The sequence below is a fragment of the Cariama cristata genome, unplaced genomic scaffold (assembly GCF_000690535.1).
Source record: "Cariama cristata isolate BGI_N322 unplaced genomic scaffold, ASM69053v1 Scaffold46079, whole genome shotgun sequence".
In the NCBI taxonomy this organism is placed as follows: Eukaryota; Metazoa; Chordata; class Aves; order Cariamiformes; family Cariamidae; genus Cariama; species Cariama cristata.
In genome coordinates this window covers 1-14,886 of record NW_009637108.1, presented here as the reverse complement: position 1 = coordinate 14,886, position 14,886 = coordinate 1, and the positions used below count along the sequence as shown (strand labels likewise).

Below are 14,886 nucleotides of genomic sequence, written 5' to 3'. Positions count from 1 at the left end.
TAATATATTTGGCGTGTGTGTATATACATACACAGTATATACACGCACAGGTGTGTGTGTCTGTGTACATATATGATGAGTTTGTTATAGTAGGGCCAGTAGCATCGTCATCACAAATTCTGTAAAAACAGGTCTACCCAATGCGAAAGTCATGCTGTCAATGTCTGTCCTAGCGTTGCAGCCAGTGAAGAGGGAAGCTTTTAGGGAAAATTTCTATCGTGTAGCAAGCAAGAGGACATGAAGTGAGGGCTGCATTTTTAAATTATGAATTTTCATCTTTTATTTGTAAGTTCCCCAGAAATTTTTACAATAAGCCAAATACAATTAAAATACTTAATGTATTTCAGGAAACTATACAAAGCAATGAAGCAAACTAGCTTCTACTTTATATCTGTTCAAGAATAAAATTAGGTAGGTACTGGTGTGGATTTGTCCTGCAATCAAGTTTTTCCATTGTGGTGAGAACTGTTTTGTTTCTTTCGCCACCTCTTCTGCTTCAGAGACAGCAGAAGGGAACTAGCAGATTAATGGCTCTGTCTTAAAAAGTGATTGCACACAAATACTGATGCTTTGCATAGAAGTAGTGTCGGGAGGGTAAAACAGAACGTTTCTTTTTTTCTGAGTTCCAAGAATTGGTTAAACAGAATGGCTTAGGATTACTGATGTCTCAACAGCAAAAACTTTCTTAAAGGTTTTTTTTCATCTGCCAATACAATGCATTTACTTAAATTACTTTTTCTTACATTTTAGGAGCAGGCAATACAGGAGAAACTTCAAAATCTGTCACAGAGCTGTGAAAGGTATCATTATAATCTCTTTGACATAAGAAATGTTTTCTTTCCAGAGGCTTTTTTTCATCTCTCTCTTTACAAGGCTGGGCCAAATGCCTGGCCTTTGCCTTGGCCTAGAGAAGAGTAGCAGGAGCTGGCCAGGAGAAGATGGAAGGGTGCACGTCTAGGAAGAAAGCTGCAAATATTCTGTGTGCAGTGTGCCTATTTTGGCTCCTTCAACTCTCTTAATTCTTTAGTTTGGGTGCTGCATCCTAGCCCTGATGTACGTACAACAGCTTTCATTTCAGCACATAACTTCTCTTTTTGTTACGATAACTGAAGTGATACAGTCCCTGGTTTTGATGCTGTTGAATCTGTACAAAAGCATGCTATGCTAGTATAATTTGGTATATAGTTTAGTCCCTCTTTGAGAATAAACTGGGTATGCCTGTATCACCTTTGGTAATGATCTTTCCCCAGGTATGTTATGGGGAACGGTGTATTGATGAGAGTCGTGTGTTGAGCCACTCAAAGGCATCATTATAACAAGTGTTAGAACACGTGGCCAGAGCCCACTCTGGGTTTTGCAATGCACAAGGTCACACTGAAGCCTAGTAGTGCTGACAGATGTAACAAGTAACCCCCAGAGCCAGCTCAGCACTCCTCAGAAACAAAAGCAGCACCAACCTCATCCTTATTGATTATAAAGCTTTGGGGTTAGGATTTTAGTGACCCTTTTCTATTTTCCTGAATACACAAGATGACTTAAGTTTATGAACTTTTGAAGACACCTCTCTCTTACTGTTTTCATTCTACCCCACCCAAAAAAGTTAGCCTGACTCAAGTCGGTACAACCCTGCAATCTTAAAATGGAACATTGTTTCCTAAGAATTTGCTGCTTTTAAGTACTGCATGGAAAGTGAAATCTAATTTTTTGTGGCTATAGTTTAGTTCTGGCCATAAATAAGTCTATCTAGTCTGTTGTAGAAAGACACATCAAATTTCCAGTAATCTTTTGAATTCAAATTTGCCTGTTCCAGAATTGTGTTTGAAAAGCTGACTGCTGTGACTGCATCAGCACAAGAGTCTGTGTCAGCACACGTCTCGTAGTCATAGAGGAAAGTCTCTCTTTTCCAGGTACATAGGTAACTCGCTACTGGAGCTGGGTTCTGCTTTTGTAGAGTGGAGGGTAATGGCACGTGAATCGAACGGCTGGCAATTGCAGCAAAGACGTGAGCTAGAGTATATCCTGTGTGCTGCAAAATACCTTCACTTTCCTAACATACGAGTTACACACAAGGTAGCTGCAAAGGTAGTAGAAAGCTGTTCTGTGCAACTAGAGCAGGACAAGAAGTAAAAGCCTTAAATTTAAGAAAGGAATCCATACGTTAGGCTTAAATTCTTTTATGCCTGTGTGGCTAAATGAACGCAGGAATAAATTGTCCAGGAAGGTTATGAAGTCTCACGGGAGCTTTGTAAGACCAGTTTACACAAACCTCTGTGAGGACTGGGCATCGCTGATCATACCTTGGGGTAATAAATAGGCCAGATGGCCTTACAAGGTTCCTCCTGACATGGTTTTTATGAACCTCTGAAAATTTCCTGCAAATTACTTGCATGTTGACATTTTCTGTACATGTCATATTACAGTAAGGTTGTTAGCAGCTACTGTTTTGGCTGCTAAAAATAATATACTGTTGCTAGCTGGTCATCTGGGATATTGTGGCATAAAACCTTTCTGATCCTTGAGAACAGCAGAGGGAGGAGAGGCAGTCTCTTACTGGATGCTGTATCGGCTTCTCACTGTTTTGCTTCATCTCCGACAAACATAAACTGACCCTGTTTAGACCTTCTGCTCTGAGTGCAGACAGGCAGGAGATGAGAAAACTGGACCTTAGAAAAATACGAACTTGGGCAGTTCAGAGAGATACTGTGAGGATCCCTGAAGCTGAAGGGGTTAGGAGGATGTAGTGGTATATTAAGAGTGATGGGACTTTCCCTGTGGTATTGGCAGAAATGTTAATAGATCATTTCTTAGTAGGTGTGGTAGCCAGCGTACGTGCCTGACTTGGAGTAGTTCCCTTCGCTTACTGAGCATCTTTCAGTAGCTAGCTCAGTTTGCTCCAAAAGAGTGCAGATGTCCACTTTTTCTTTTTTTCAGCCTCTGTTGCTGTGTATCTTACCTGTGCATAACTCCATCGTGTATGACGGTGATTTTATTTTGGGGTTTTTCTTCCTTTCTATTGTAAAGCTACATGAGTCCGGATGTTGCTTCAAGTAAAGAGATGAGTGACAGCTTTGAAGGAGCAATAGGGAGTGGAAAACAAGAAGGGAAGTCTTCAAAGAAACATAAGAAATCTACACGCGCTCGTTCACGCCAGGAGAAGTCCAGCAGACCAAAACTGACCATATTAAATGCAAGTACAACCTCTTTGAGAGTAACTTTAGGATTCCTCTGGCTTTGCCAGAAATAACTGTTGTTAATCTTTGCCTGCAGGTTTGTAACACAGGGGATAAGATGGTGGAGTGCCAGCTTGAAACACACAATCACAAAATGGTGACGTTTAAGTTTGATTTGGATGGCGATGCACCAGAGGAAATTGCTACTTACATGGTAAGACTTGGCGATACGGCTGCCTGCAGTCTCTTAATGCACCAGTTTGCTTCAGCCAACTTATTTTCATCTGTGCTTGTTGATCGAGCTTTCTGGTAGCTGTGGAACAGGGCATTAATGGAAACATTACTGTTTTCCGCTTTATTTTGATGTGACCTTCTAGGTAGAGAATGAATTCATATTACAGAGTGAAAAAGAGACATTTATTGAACAAATGAAAGATATTATTGATAAAGCAGAAGATATGCTCAGTGAAGACACAGAAGGAGAACGAAGTTCTGATCAGGGAATGAGTCCCCAGCAAGATACCAATAGACTAGAAATGAACGAGGTAAGAAGTGTTAAATACAGGTTGCTGGTTTGATTCCTTTTTCTGAACAACACGTTACTGTAAATTAGTTTTGCATCCTGTGTTAAAAAAGAAAAATGTTTCTTGGCTAGAAAAATAATGCTTTTGCTTCATTAAGGCTTACAGTATGAGTACTCCTTGGAATGATGATCCTCTTGCATTGCTACAAGACAGCTAGTTCTTCTATTGTTTTGGTTTTGTTTTTTTAACAGGAGAAGCGGCAGTCTCAAATGAAGACACCCGTGTATCAACAAAATGGTAAATGTGCCTTTGAATACAAACTTAATCGCAAGCTTTAAGGCAGTGATGAGTTTATGCAGAAGTTTGCTAGAGTCAGGAAGAAATCCACCAGTTACTGGTGGTTGGAAATACATCTAGAAATATGGGTATATGAGTGGTCCCTGCTGTTAGCAGCCTGGAAGATGGCAGGGCTAACATGGATGAATCTAACATCTCGGGATGTTTAGGGAAGACCTGAATTACACAAGTTGATAACCAGCAGTGGAAAAGTCAAGAAGGTACAGGCAAGCACACTGTTTTCACAAGAACTACATTTGCACGAGAAAGCTAAAAGATTGTGTTTGCGTTGGTAATTTAATTGAAATTTCTAACCCATAAGTTTTCGGCTACTTTGGTATTACAGAGGGGATCTTCGCCTTCTGAACGCAATTGTATCTTATGGGTTTTACAGACAAATGGAATGGGAAGGGAATTGGCCCTTGATTCCCTCTGTAAGTGCATGCTCGTGGGAAAAATGAAACCTCTGCTGAAGGAAGCATTGTTTCCAAAATTCTTGTTACTTTGTGTGACGCTATGTATTCGCTCCATGCTGGTAGGGGAAGAAGGATAATCTAGGACTTCTTTGATAAGTGCAGAAACTGGGAATCCTCCAAACTAGACTTTCTGCTCAAAAGTTCTGGTTTATTTTTTGCCTGTAAATGTCATATGATTTTCTCCATACACCTTTTTTAACATAACATTTATATTTCTACTAATGGAAGTTACAAAGTGTGTATAGTTCTGGTGTGCTGTTTACCAGTGCCAGGTAAATCTGAGAGAAGATGTGGAAAGAAATATTAGCTAGAAAACTTTGAACATGGAAAAGTTAAACTGGATAAATGTTACAAAATTAACAGATTTTTCATTGTGAGAACACTGTCCATGGTACCATTAAAAAAATGTTTATGTATGTAACTACTACCCTTCTGAAAGTATGAACACTTGAAAACAAACTTTTGAATAACTTGAAATACATGGCAGAACTGGGAGGCATCACTGTCTCCCTTCCAGAAGGGATGAGAATCAAATTAGTAGCCATTGATTTAATCTTGGCTAGTACCGTAGAAGTTCTGATTTTCTTTCTAAACATGGAAATTAAGACTAGGTTTTGACAGATGATCTGGAATGAATGGAAACTATTGTGTTTACTTTTCATCTTCTTTTCTTTTCATCTCTAGTTTTGCATACTGGGAAAAGGTGGTTTATTATATGTCCTGTTGTGGAAAACGCTACTACTGATGCACCAGAATTTTCTCCACCGGTACCTCAGAGTACACAGCAGTCTGAAGGGCCAGGTATTTACAAACTTTATAGAAAATGTTTTCTTCTCTGAAGATGCAGTGTCATCTCTCCTTCTGTTCTCACCTGACTTAGTTGTGATTGTTTCACTTCATTTAGTCAGAGGAAGAAAATGATGAGTTTAAGTCATGCATTTTAAGTGTGTTCCTGGTATGGAAACAAATTAGGACTGTTTATTTGTGTTTCAGGGAAGTCTCAGTATTTTAACTCTGCCTTACGCTATAAGGTAGCTGAAATCCTAGTCACTGCTGTTTTGATAAACATTGTCTTTTCAGTGAAAGATTTTTCCATAATCTCCAATTTTAGGTTCTAATTTGACTTGCATAACAGTTATTTTCTGATGGGAAGCAGTAATGGGTTACAGCTAAATGTGGTTATCACAGCAGCTAGACAGGAGGTTTTGTAGTGACTTTCATTCTGTGCGGCTCGTGAAGAAGTTAAGCTGATGTTTGTGTTCTTTTCTAGACCTGGACCAGTCAGATGATCAGCAAGCAAGCTCTGCGGTGACAGATCCACCTGGAGTCTTAGCCGGTCAGCAGCTTTCCCTTCAAGCAGGTGTATGTGACAGCCCCATTGGAGCCCCTCCGTCTTTGGCACAAGTTCCTGCCACAGCGTCTTCCGCTGGCTTACTGAGCCAAGTGGAGTTTCCAGCTCCGGCAGTGCCAGGATCTGTTCCAAATGTCCCGGAGCAAGCAGCTGCTAACGACAGTCAGCTGGAGTTTTCTCCACTGAAGGCAGCGATACCTGCTCAGCCGGCTGCTCCTGCCCCCCGTGCCACCTTGCTGGAGGAGCCTTCCGACGCTCTCCCCACTCCTCAGCACCTGCAGCCACAGGCTGACGAGGGCACATGTGTTCCTGACGTGGAGATAGCATGTTGCAGCGTCGGGCCGCACAAGTTGGTCCCAGCAGCTCCTGTGAAGGCAGCGGAGCTCTGCCCACTCCCTGTGCTCCCAGATGCCGTTGTTTTGGAACGGCAGCCTGCAGCGCAGGTCCCTCACCTGCCAGAGGCCGGCCAGCCTGGTGTGGTGCAGCACTCCTTCATGAACCAAACATTCCCCATGGCTGGCACATCTGATCCCCTCGCTCTGGCAGGGTCTCAACTCCAGAGCCCTACTCAGGTGCCAGCGGCCGCATCCCAGCAGCACACGATGTTGTCCCAGGCACAGCCCGTGGCCTGCGCTGGTATGGGGATCAGCCTGCTGCAACAGCAGCAGCCAAGCACCGCTGAGTCCGACGGAGAGGGACCACCCAGGGTGGACTTTGTTGACAACACAATAAAAAGCCTTGATGAGAAGTTGCGCAATTTACTTTACCAGGAATATGTTCCTACTTCTTCTGCATCAGCAGGGACTCCAGACACCTCTGTCCCATTGGAACAGGGTGACAGTGAATTTAACTTGCCACCTTTTCCTGAAGATCAAGTTCCCACGTTGGCATTGGATTTGAGAGAACCAGGCCATAATGTTGCAGATACCGACCAGGAGGTGAAAGCTACTACCGAGGCCCAGTCAGTGCCACTCGTACCATCTGAGATACCACCTTACCCAATACTGGTTAGTCTGGCAACAAAACTGCCCTCCATACCCCCAAATCCAGCTGTTAGGGACTGGAGCAAAGCAGAGCTCAGAACGAACGAGCTGGTGGTAGGACGTGTATAGATTTCTTGCTTCTCTAAAACATTTTATGTTTCTGCTCCTGGGTATATTACCATTTGTCCATTGACTGCTTTCCAATGTGAAAGTTCTCTTAAATTTTTACTGTCAGGTGCATTCTGACTCATTTTACATGAATGCTTGTTAGTGAAAGCCAAACATTTCCTTTGGGTTTAAAAGTGGTATAATATCTTAATTCATTCTCCTGCTCTTGTGTCCTGTTTCTAAAGCAGGCAGGAGTGTGACAATTTTTTTTTGTTGTGTAAGAATGTAAAACATGTGAGGCGTATAGTCATTCAAGTTCTGATGAAGATGATCAGGCTTCAATAGGATTTTTTTTTAGTATAAATTAATGGCAGTGATTATAATGCCTGCCTTCCAAGTCAGTCTGAATAAAATAAACACTTCAGGAGCCTTTGCTTTGTTCAAGTGCTTCAGCTAAAGGAAGACACTCCATAGGTAGAAGCTTGCTCTGCTTCCAGTAATGAATTCTTTTGTCTGACCCCTTGAACTTGGCAGAGCAAGACTTCACTGGGAAGCATCTAAGGAAAACTGGAGCAGGTGGTCAGAGTCATCGTTTACTCAATGATTGTGCTCCTATGTTACATTCTTTCAGATAAAATCCCAAGTTCATGAAATTCAACTGATTTGCAGCTCTTTCTGCTAGAAGATCAGTGCATATCTTACTTGGAAATTAGCATTTCTGGAGATAATTACATCACCACTAGCAAGGATGAGGCTGTTCGTGTAGCATCAGCTGGATGAACTGTATAAACTGCTGGAAAGATGCTGTATGATACAGGAGAGTCGGCTACACTTGAGTAACTCTTTAGAGCATATTGTTTATAATGATAAATGACTTTCTACAGCAGATAAAATTATCTGTCTATGAAAGGTGTTAAGTTTCTCCAGTAATTTGAATTTGTCCTATTAAAATCTGTTCCAATAAGAAAAAAGAGACGTATAATTTCTGAAGACAGACATACAGATGAAGAGTGTCTGGCTAGAAAAGCAAACCAGAACAAAACCCCAAACTGATCTATATAATTCAGTGCCTGTTTTTTAGTAACTTAGGCTGCAGGACCCTCTGTGACACTGCCACTGCTTTTTTTTCTTCCAAGGGAGGGGAGAAAAAAAAAACAGGAGTTGAAGGAAAAGCTGGAAGGCCACCTCCACAGACACTATAGAATAATTTAATATTCCATGATAGTGTGAAAGCAGAGAGGGAGAGAGAGGGAAGGAGAATGCATTGCCTTTCTGCTTTGTGTTTAGGACTGAAATTCCTTTTCTTTTTACCTGCAGTTTGAAATGTCGGAGGTCACCAGCATCAGTGCTCATCCCTCAGAAGCAAGAGGTGGGTCAGCAAGCAGAAAAGGTAATGCTCCTTTCAGTGCTGAATGGCAGTGATGCCTCTGTACTACTGCGTGGTCTGCTTCTCTGGTGTCGCCTTGCTGCTCACCCTTCTGGTTAACTGCAGAGCACTGCCCAGCACAAGGCATTTCTGATCCTGTTTGTAATCTAACTGGTATTAAACACCTCACTTCTGTCAAGCTTCCTAGAAAGAATCTACCTCACAGGCAGTTTTATTTTAAACCATAGATATGTAATACATGTCTGAGGTGTAGATATAGGGTATTCACATGGAAGGCTATGTTCCTAATAATAAATTTCCCGTGCCCTGAAAAAGTCCAAACAGAAAGTCCCTCGAATTTCCCAGGTTTCATAAAACGTCTTGGCAGAAATGACATGATTCTGTTAGCCCCTCTGGGAGGGAAGCCAGTAAGATTTTCAAGGAAGTCCCACAGAGAACTAGTAACGAGTACTTTTCTTCAAGCACTTGTAGATACAACGGCACTTTCTATAATAATATAGTAGGAGCCATAGTAAGAAACTGGGTATTTATCATGCTCCATTTACCTGTCTCGCAAGTCGCAGGAAGTTTTAAGGGCTGAGGAACCCAAAACTGTTCCTGCTGTCAGGGAGGGCTTATAATACATGTTTTTTTGAGATTGTCATGGCAAAGCTGGCTGCCAGGTTTGTGCAACAGCGCAGATCGTTCTTGTCCTGGTGAACGTTGATCGTCCGCTGCTTTTAGGTCAGTGTGAGAGGGGAAAACTGCGTAGCCTGCATTCATCTGTCTCGTTACAGATGAGAGGACAGTATGCAAGTGGAATGTAGCACTGTGTGGTAAAATTAATGTATCTTGGAGACCATCAAGCAGTGATGTATTTCACCATTTCAGACCTATGAAGTGACAGATTTTTGCCTTATGTTCACTCTGCAATATGCCATAAGAAAGCAGTTTTCTGAAAAGCTTGAGTTTATTGGTTTAACTTCAAAACCACTGTCCAGGTTGTGGAATAATTGCGTCTTAATCCCTGCTACCAGTGTTTTTCTTCTTGCATGCTTCTGTGGTCAGAGTGGCCACCTTTTGAGCTTATAATTTTCACTTTCAGCAAAGTGCATTTAACTTCATTTCAGACATTTTTAATTGTTGGTATCAGTATCTGTCAAATGAAAGGTATGAAATACCAGTCCTTCTGTGGTCAACCGCAGCATTTTGTATGCACAAGTAGCTGAGGACAATTACTTTTTCGAGACATCAGGAACCACCTTAGGAATGCAGGCCCCATGTACCATGCAGCTTTCATTCTTCTTCTGGTTTTCTCCTTAAAAATTTTCAACTGACTAATGAAATTTCACACTCCTATTATTATTTGAATTCTGCAAATCAACAGATTGAAGAGAGTGCCTACCTGCAAATATTTCATATTGTCATCGATACAGTATCTATAATGCAGGAGGCAGTATTACAAAGATTGAATATTTAAACTATTCTTCAGTGCTACATTTTATCACACTTCAGTTTATCACAATAAATACATTGACTTTTATTATACTAAAGCATTCCAGACATGAATATGGTTGTGTTTTTTTCCCAACTTATAAAACAGGTTCAACTGCAAGCATCGCTTCAGCTCCTGCTGCTACAGGAAAAGGCCTCCTTCAGGTAACCAGAACCTAGGAGGAGTTTTATGCTTGATTGTTACGGTTCCTTTCAGAATTAATCTCCATTATTTTCTCCAGGTTGCACCTACATCATCAAACACAGCTAAACAGATGGAAACTTCTAAAAGGAGCGAGAAGGCAAAGTCTGTGACTTCATCTGCACACACAGACAATGTAATGCAGATATCTACAGCAGATGGGGTGATAAATAACCTTCAAAGGGATGACTCTCTAGACTCTGGTTCCTATGGAAAACAGGCTAAAACTCACGATAGTGGTACACCAGCCAAAACTATTGGCAGGTTTTCAGTAATCAGCACGCAGGATGAATTAACTTTAACAGCACCGCACTGCTTAAGGTTCTCGGCACCCCCAGACGTCTATTTGGATGAGCTACCTTCCAGCCCTGATCTGAAGACAGCTGTCCGACGGGTGCAGACAGCCTCTTCTGTCGATGTCCTCTGTGACCAGGGTTCCAGTGATTCTGCTGATGAGTCTTTCCATCGTCAGTCGGCTGCTGCTGCCCAACTGTCCCCCCCGAGCAGTAGCACAGCCACTGACTTAATTAAAAAAGCAGCTGCTTTTCTGCAAAGATCTGGCAAAGCTAGCTCGCCAGGCCTCGATTCACCTAACGGGCAAGGAACGAAAATTCCTACCATCAACATAACATCTTTCCACTCGCAGTCCTCATACATGAGCAGCGACAATGACTCAGAATTTGAAGATGCAGATATGAAGAAAGAATTGCAGAACCTGAGAGAAAAGTATGTCAGGTTTGCAAAAAATGCTAGGGAAGCTTGTCATTAAGATACTTAGGCAGTATCTCTGCATATGATGAGCAAATACGTGGTTTTCTTGGCTGTAATGAGTAAACTGGTTCTAGGCAAATTAGGCATCACTAGGACCTTCCCCCAAATGTCATACTGCATCCTTTTATGCATCACTTTATTTGTCAGTTCCATTTAGAAGAATAATTCAGTAGTAACTTCTTTAAACCACAAAACATTTCTGCTGCGATGTCCAGTTTTCTTACTGGAAAGCTATGTTGATACAGTAGCAAACAATAGCACTTGTAATGTGTGCGATAGCAGGTTCCCATGCAGATGCTATTTAAGGCAGCATAAAAATAATCTGGATGCCTGCGTAGACAGCTGCCATAGTGTTCTCTTCATACCCCTCTCTGAAAGGGTGATTTAGTCTATCAGGTCTACAGATCCATCATTATTCCCAGACTCAGCTTTCACAGTAGATAACCTGGTATCTATTTGGCAGGTAAGACCCTCGCTTTGCCTCCCATCAGATCTCTCATCAAGTCATCAGTCCAGTCTTGGCAGGAGGCTGGGGGAGCCCGGCAGGAGTCTGTCATGCTGCCAGTCCTGAGAGCTAGCTTCTTTAATTTTGAACATTTTCTTTCTTTCCTGGCAGGTGATAGGTAAAAACTAGCATTATATGCTAGTTTAACCAAAATGTTAAACTTTATCTTAGGGTATAATGGTTTTACTCGATACAGATGATCTTTTTAAAATGCATCTTTTTAAAACAGAACTACAGTAATACAAGACCTTTAAACTGACTTTATGGCATTATGAAAACTGCATTATAAATAATGATTCATGTGCTAATGGCATTTTTATGGGAAGCACTTTTGGTTTTCTTCATGTTGAACTCCTTCAAACTGAAGTACTTACCTTGAGAGTTAACTTTTTTTGAAGCCACTGGTTTGAAGAGAGAAATTCTGGAATAGTTTGGCGTTTCTGTCAGATCTCATGTCAAAATCAGTTGTTTTTACTGAGGATGTTGACAATCTTTTTAGCTGTCTAGGATTCTGTCTTAGAAATTAATGTTTGAGAAGTCAGTCACCACAGGTAGATTGTTATAATTTCACATACTTTTGGGATGAGCAGTTGATTGTTTTATAACCAAAGACTGTTTTGTTTCTTTTTTTACAACTAATTATGCTGTCAAGATATGGTGCTTCATCAAATACATCGCTAGCAGAGTTCTTTATTTTTTGTGTTTAGGCATATGAAAGAAATTGCTGAACTTCAGACTCAGCAAAAGAATGAGATAGAGGCACTGTATATTCGGTTAGGGAAACCCCTTCCTCCCAACCTGGGGTTCCTTCACTCAGCCCCACCAAGCAGCCGTCGCCGAAGAACCAGCAAAAATAAATTGAAAGGTGGAAAACTATTAAACCCTCTGGTCCAGCAGCTCAGGAGTGGAACATCAAGCACAAGTAGGTACACTAGATTGCTCTCCATACGCTTGATTGTCTCAGTTGTGGTTCTGCTGTGTAATTGCATGGTCTGCAGGAATGGCACTGAATTTTTGTTGTTTGTAATACTCTGACTCAAGTTGGCGTACTGCAAACAGTTTTTGAAGTGGGTTTCCTGTGGCGTGGGATTATAACGGCTGCCCGGTGCTGAACCACACATACCTGCTCTGCATCAGTTACAATGCTTGGCAGAGAAACAATATTGCACTTTAATTTGGAATACAGCCTGGTTACATTTTCTCATCCTTTCTCCAAATGCAATTTATTGATGTTTGTATCTACTTCTCAGGTGCTGTCATCCTCTATTGATTACGTGCTGTATCTTGTTGTTTGTTTTTTCCTACAAGGTGCCGTATAAATAAGATTGGATTGCATTTGCTCCCCCAAAGGATGGGAGGTAAAAACAGTTATAAAACTGTGATGGCTGCTTTGACCATCTGAAGTAGTTTGAGATTTTTTCAAACAGTAGTATGGTCTTGAGTCATTATCTCTTTGGAAAGTATAAAGATATAATTCAACTGGGAAAGGTTAATATACCCCAGTACCTCTTTCTTCAGTAAAATGTGGGATAGAACATGAATAATTTTTCTTCAACTTAGTTCATACTGTTACTTAGAGGAGCGCAGCGGCACTTCCAGCACTAACCCGGTATTTCAAACCTGATAGCTCTTGTTGTCAAAGTCACTGCATCATAGGTCCACTTTGAATTTCATTGCATCAATCTTAGAGTGTTTTGGAGGTTTTTCCTTTTAATTAAGGATTTCAACTGAGATAGGAAAAGCAAAGATATTCAGAGGCAAGATGTTCTGTGATCCATCTTGAATCTCAGTATTCTTGCCTACAGGAACTGAAGCAGTGGTCAATGCTTTATACCTCTTCAGCTGCTGCTTGGCTGATGTGCATAGGTTTTACTCCCTTTCCTTGTGATGAGATACTCTGAATGTCAGTTATCCTTGCTCCATTCATTTCCCAGTTTGTTCTTGGGTTCTCGCTAGCCGTTTTTCCCCTCTGTTCACAAAACCCACATCTGTCTCCACTCATGGATCTTGGCTCGTATCAGTGTGCTACCCTAGTCCAAAAAATTTAAGCTTATTTCTGCATAAAATGTCCCAATTCTCCTTCTTTTTTCTTTTTTTCTTGTCACCTTCAGTTAGAGAACAGAAATCTGCTCAGTCAGACTGCTGCTTTGGTGCATGCTTTCCTTCATGCATTTCTTCTGTGTTATTCTCCATTTTTTTGAGGCACTGTGTAAAGTTCATATTATCTTTGAGAATCTGTACTCCTGCCTGAGTCTTCTCACCCTTGACTATGTAGATTCCTCATTTTTTGGCCTTCCTACGTCCTTTCTCAGGGATCAAGGGCAGGCAGTTTCTAATGCGGTTACTGACATAATTGTCACTTCCAGTGGTAGATGCTTTTGCTGATAAATGTATGTAACAAATGATTACCAAGGTATTCTGGTGGTAAAACCTCTTCACCTGTGATACCCGTGTAGACAGATATATAGGTACAGATACTGATGTTATCTATATATAGATATATATCTGTATATAGATAGCTGTCAATAAAGTTCCTCATGTCTTTACCGCAACTTTTTATTTCTCTCCATTTGCTTGCTTTCACCTTCCATATTTAAGAGCAAACCTACGTATTCTGCTCAGTCATTCTGTGTATTCAGCCTCCTACTTAGGCACTCTTGCAGCTCTCACTTTATTTCAGCAGCACTCCTTGTGAGGTCCTGACTCCAACTTTTCTGAAAAATGCGGAGAAGAAACTGTAAAAATCAAGCCTACTCCATAAGCTTCTTGGAGAAACTGGATCAACACTAGTATGTGTAGATTATTTTCTGGTGTAGGCTACCCGTAAAGCCCGTGCTTCATACAGTACTCCAGCCTTGTAAACCACTGTTCCCCTTGCACAGATTTCCATTTGGTGATTCCTAGCATTTGCTGTTGCATGTATTTTGTTTGTTTGCTGTTTCAGGTAATCTTTCAGACTCTAAAGACTCACCCCACAAAGAAACAACTAAAACTCAGCCTGGAGCTCCTGAAGCAGCAGCAGTAACTTCCCCTGCCTCGGCCGCCTTTGGGAAGGCTGTTCAGACACAGCAGCCGTGCTCTGTCAAAGCCTCTTTGTCTTCTGACATCTGCTCCGGCTTAGGCCCCGAAGGAGGTGACGTGAACGCGAGCTCTGGCCAAGGTGATTTTTTCGTACCAGCTGTTCGGCATGTCTTCCAGCACATGCTAAAATTAAGTCGCTTCCCTTATGCGTGAACCTTTTAGGAGTGGATTTCACTTCTAGTGATATAGGAACATGAACTTTTGACAATCCAAATTACTGGCTTACTTTTAAAAAGATTGTTGCAGTATTGTCAGAAGAACAGAAGTAGAGTACCAAGTGTTAAGAGTCAACACTCGAGAAGGCTTGCTAATTTTTAGGAAGGAAATACCTTTTATTTTTGCCAGCAGTGGCTTTATACTGACACCTTTCCGAGGGTCTGCCTTACAGATCTCTGAGAAAAAAAAGAAAAGGAAACAGAAAAAGATACAGGAGGATAGGAGATTGTTTCCTTTGGTTCATTTTGGGCATTTTTTTTAGCCCCTTGATGCTGATAGACCCAGAGTTACTCATTATAAACT

General features: G+C 41.4%; 1 protein-coding gene across 1 annotated transcript; it reads left to right on the top strand.

Moving 5' to 3' along the window:
* Positions 1-750: 750 nt before the first annotated feature.
* On the top strand, positions 751-14,446 carry LOC104167789 (serine/threonine-protein kinase WNK2-like; the record flags this gene model as incomplete). Its single annotated transcript, XM_009708149.1, has 12 exons — positions 751-800; positions 3,022-3,187; positions 3,268-3,384; positions 3,548-3,715; positions 3,946-3,991; positions 5,191-5,307; positions 5,777-6,864; positions 8,266-8,338; positions 9,918-9,973; positions 10,051-10,736; positions 11,994-12,208; positions 14,231-14,446. Coding segments are annotated over 12 exons (2,998 nt in total), but the record flags the coding sequence as incomplete, so codon positions are not given.
* Between the last annotated feature and the right edge of the window lie 440 nt (positions 14,447-14,886).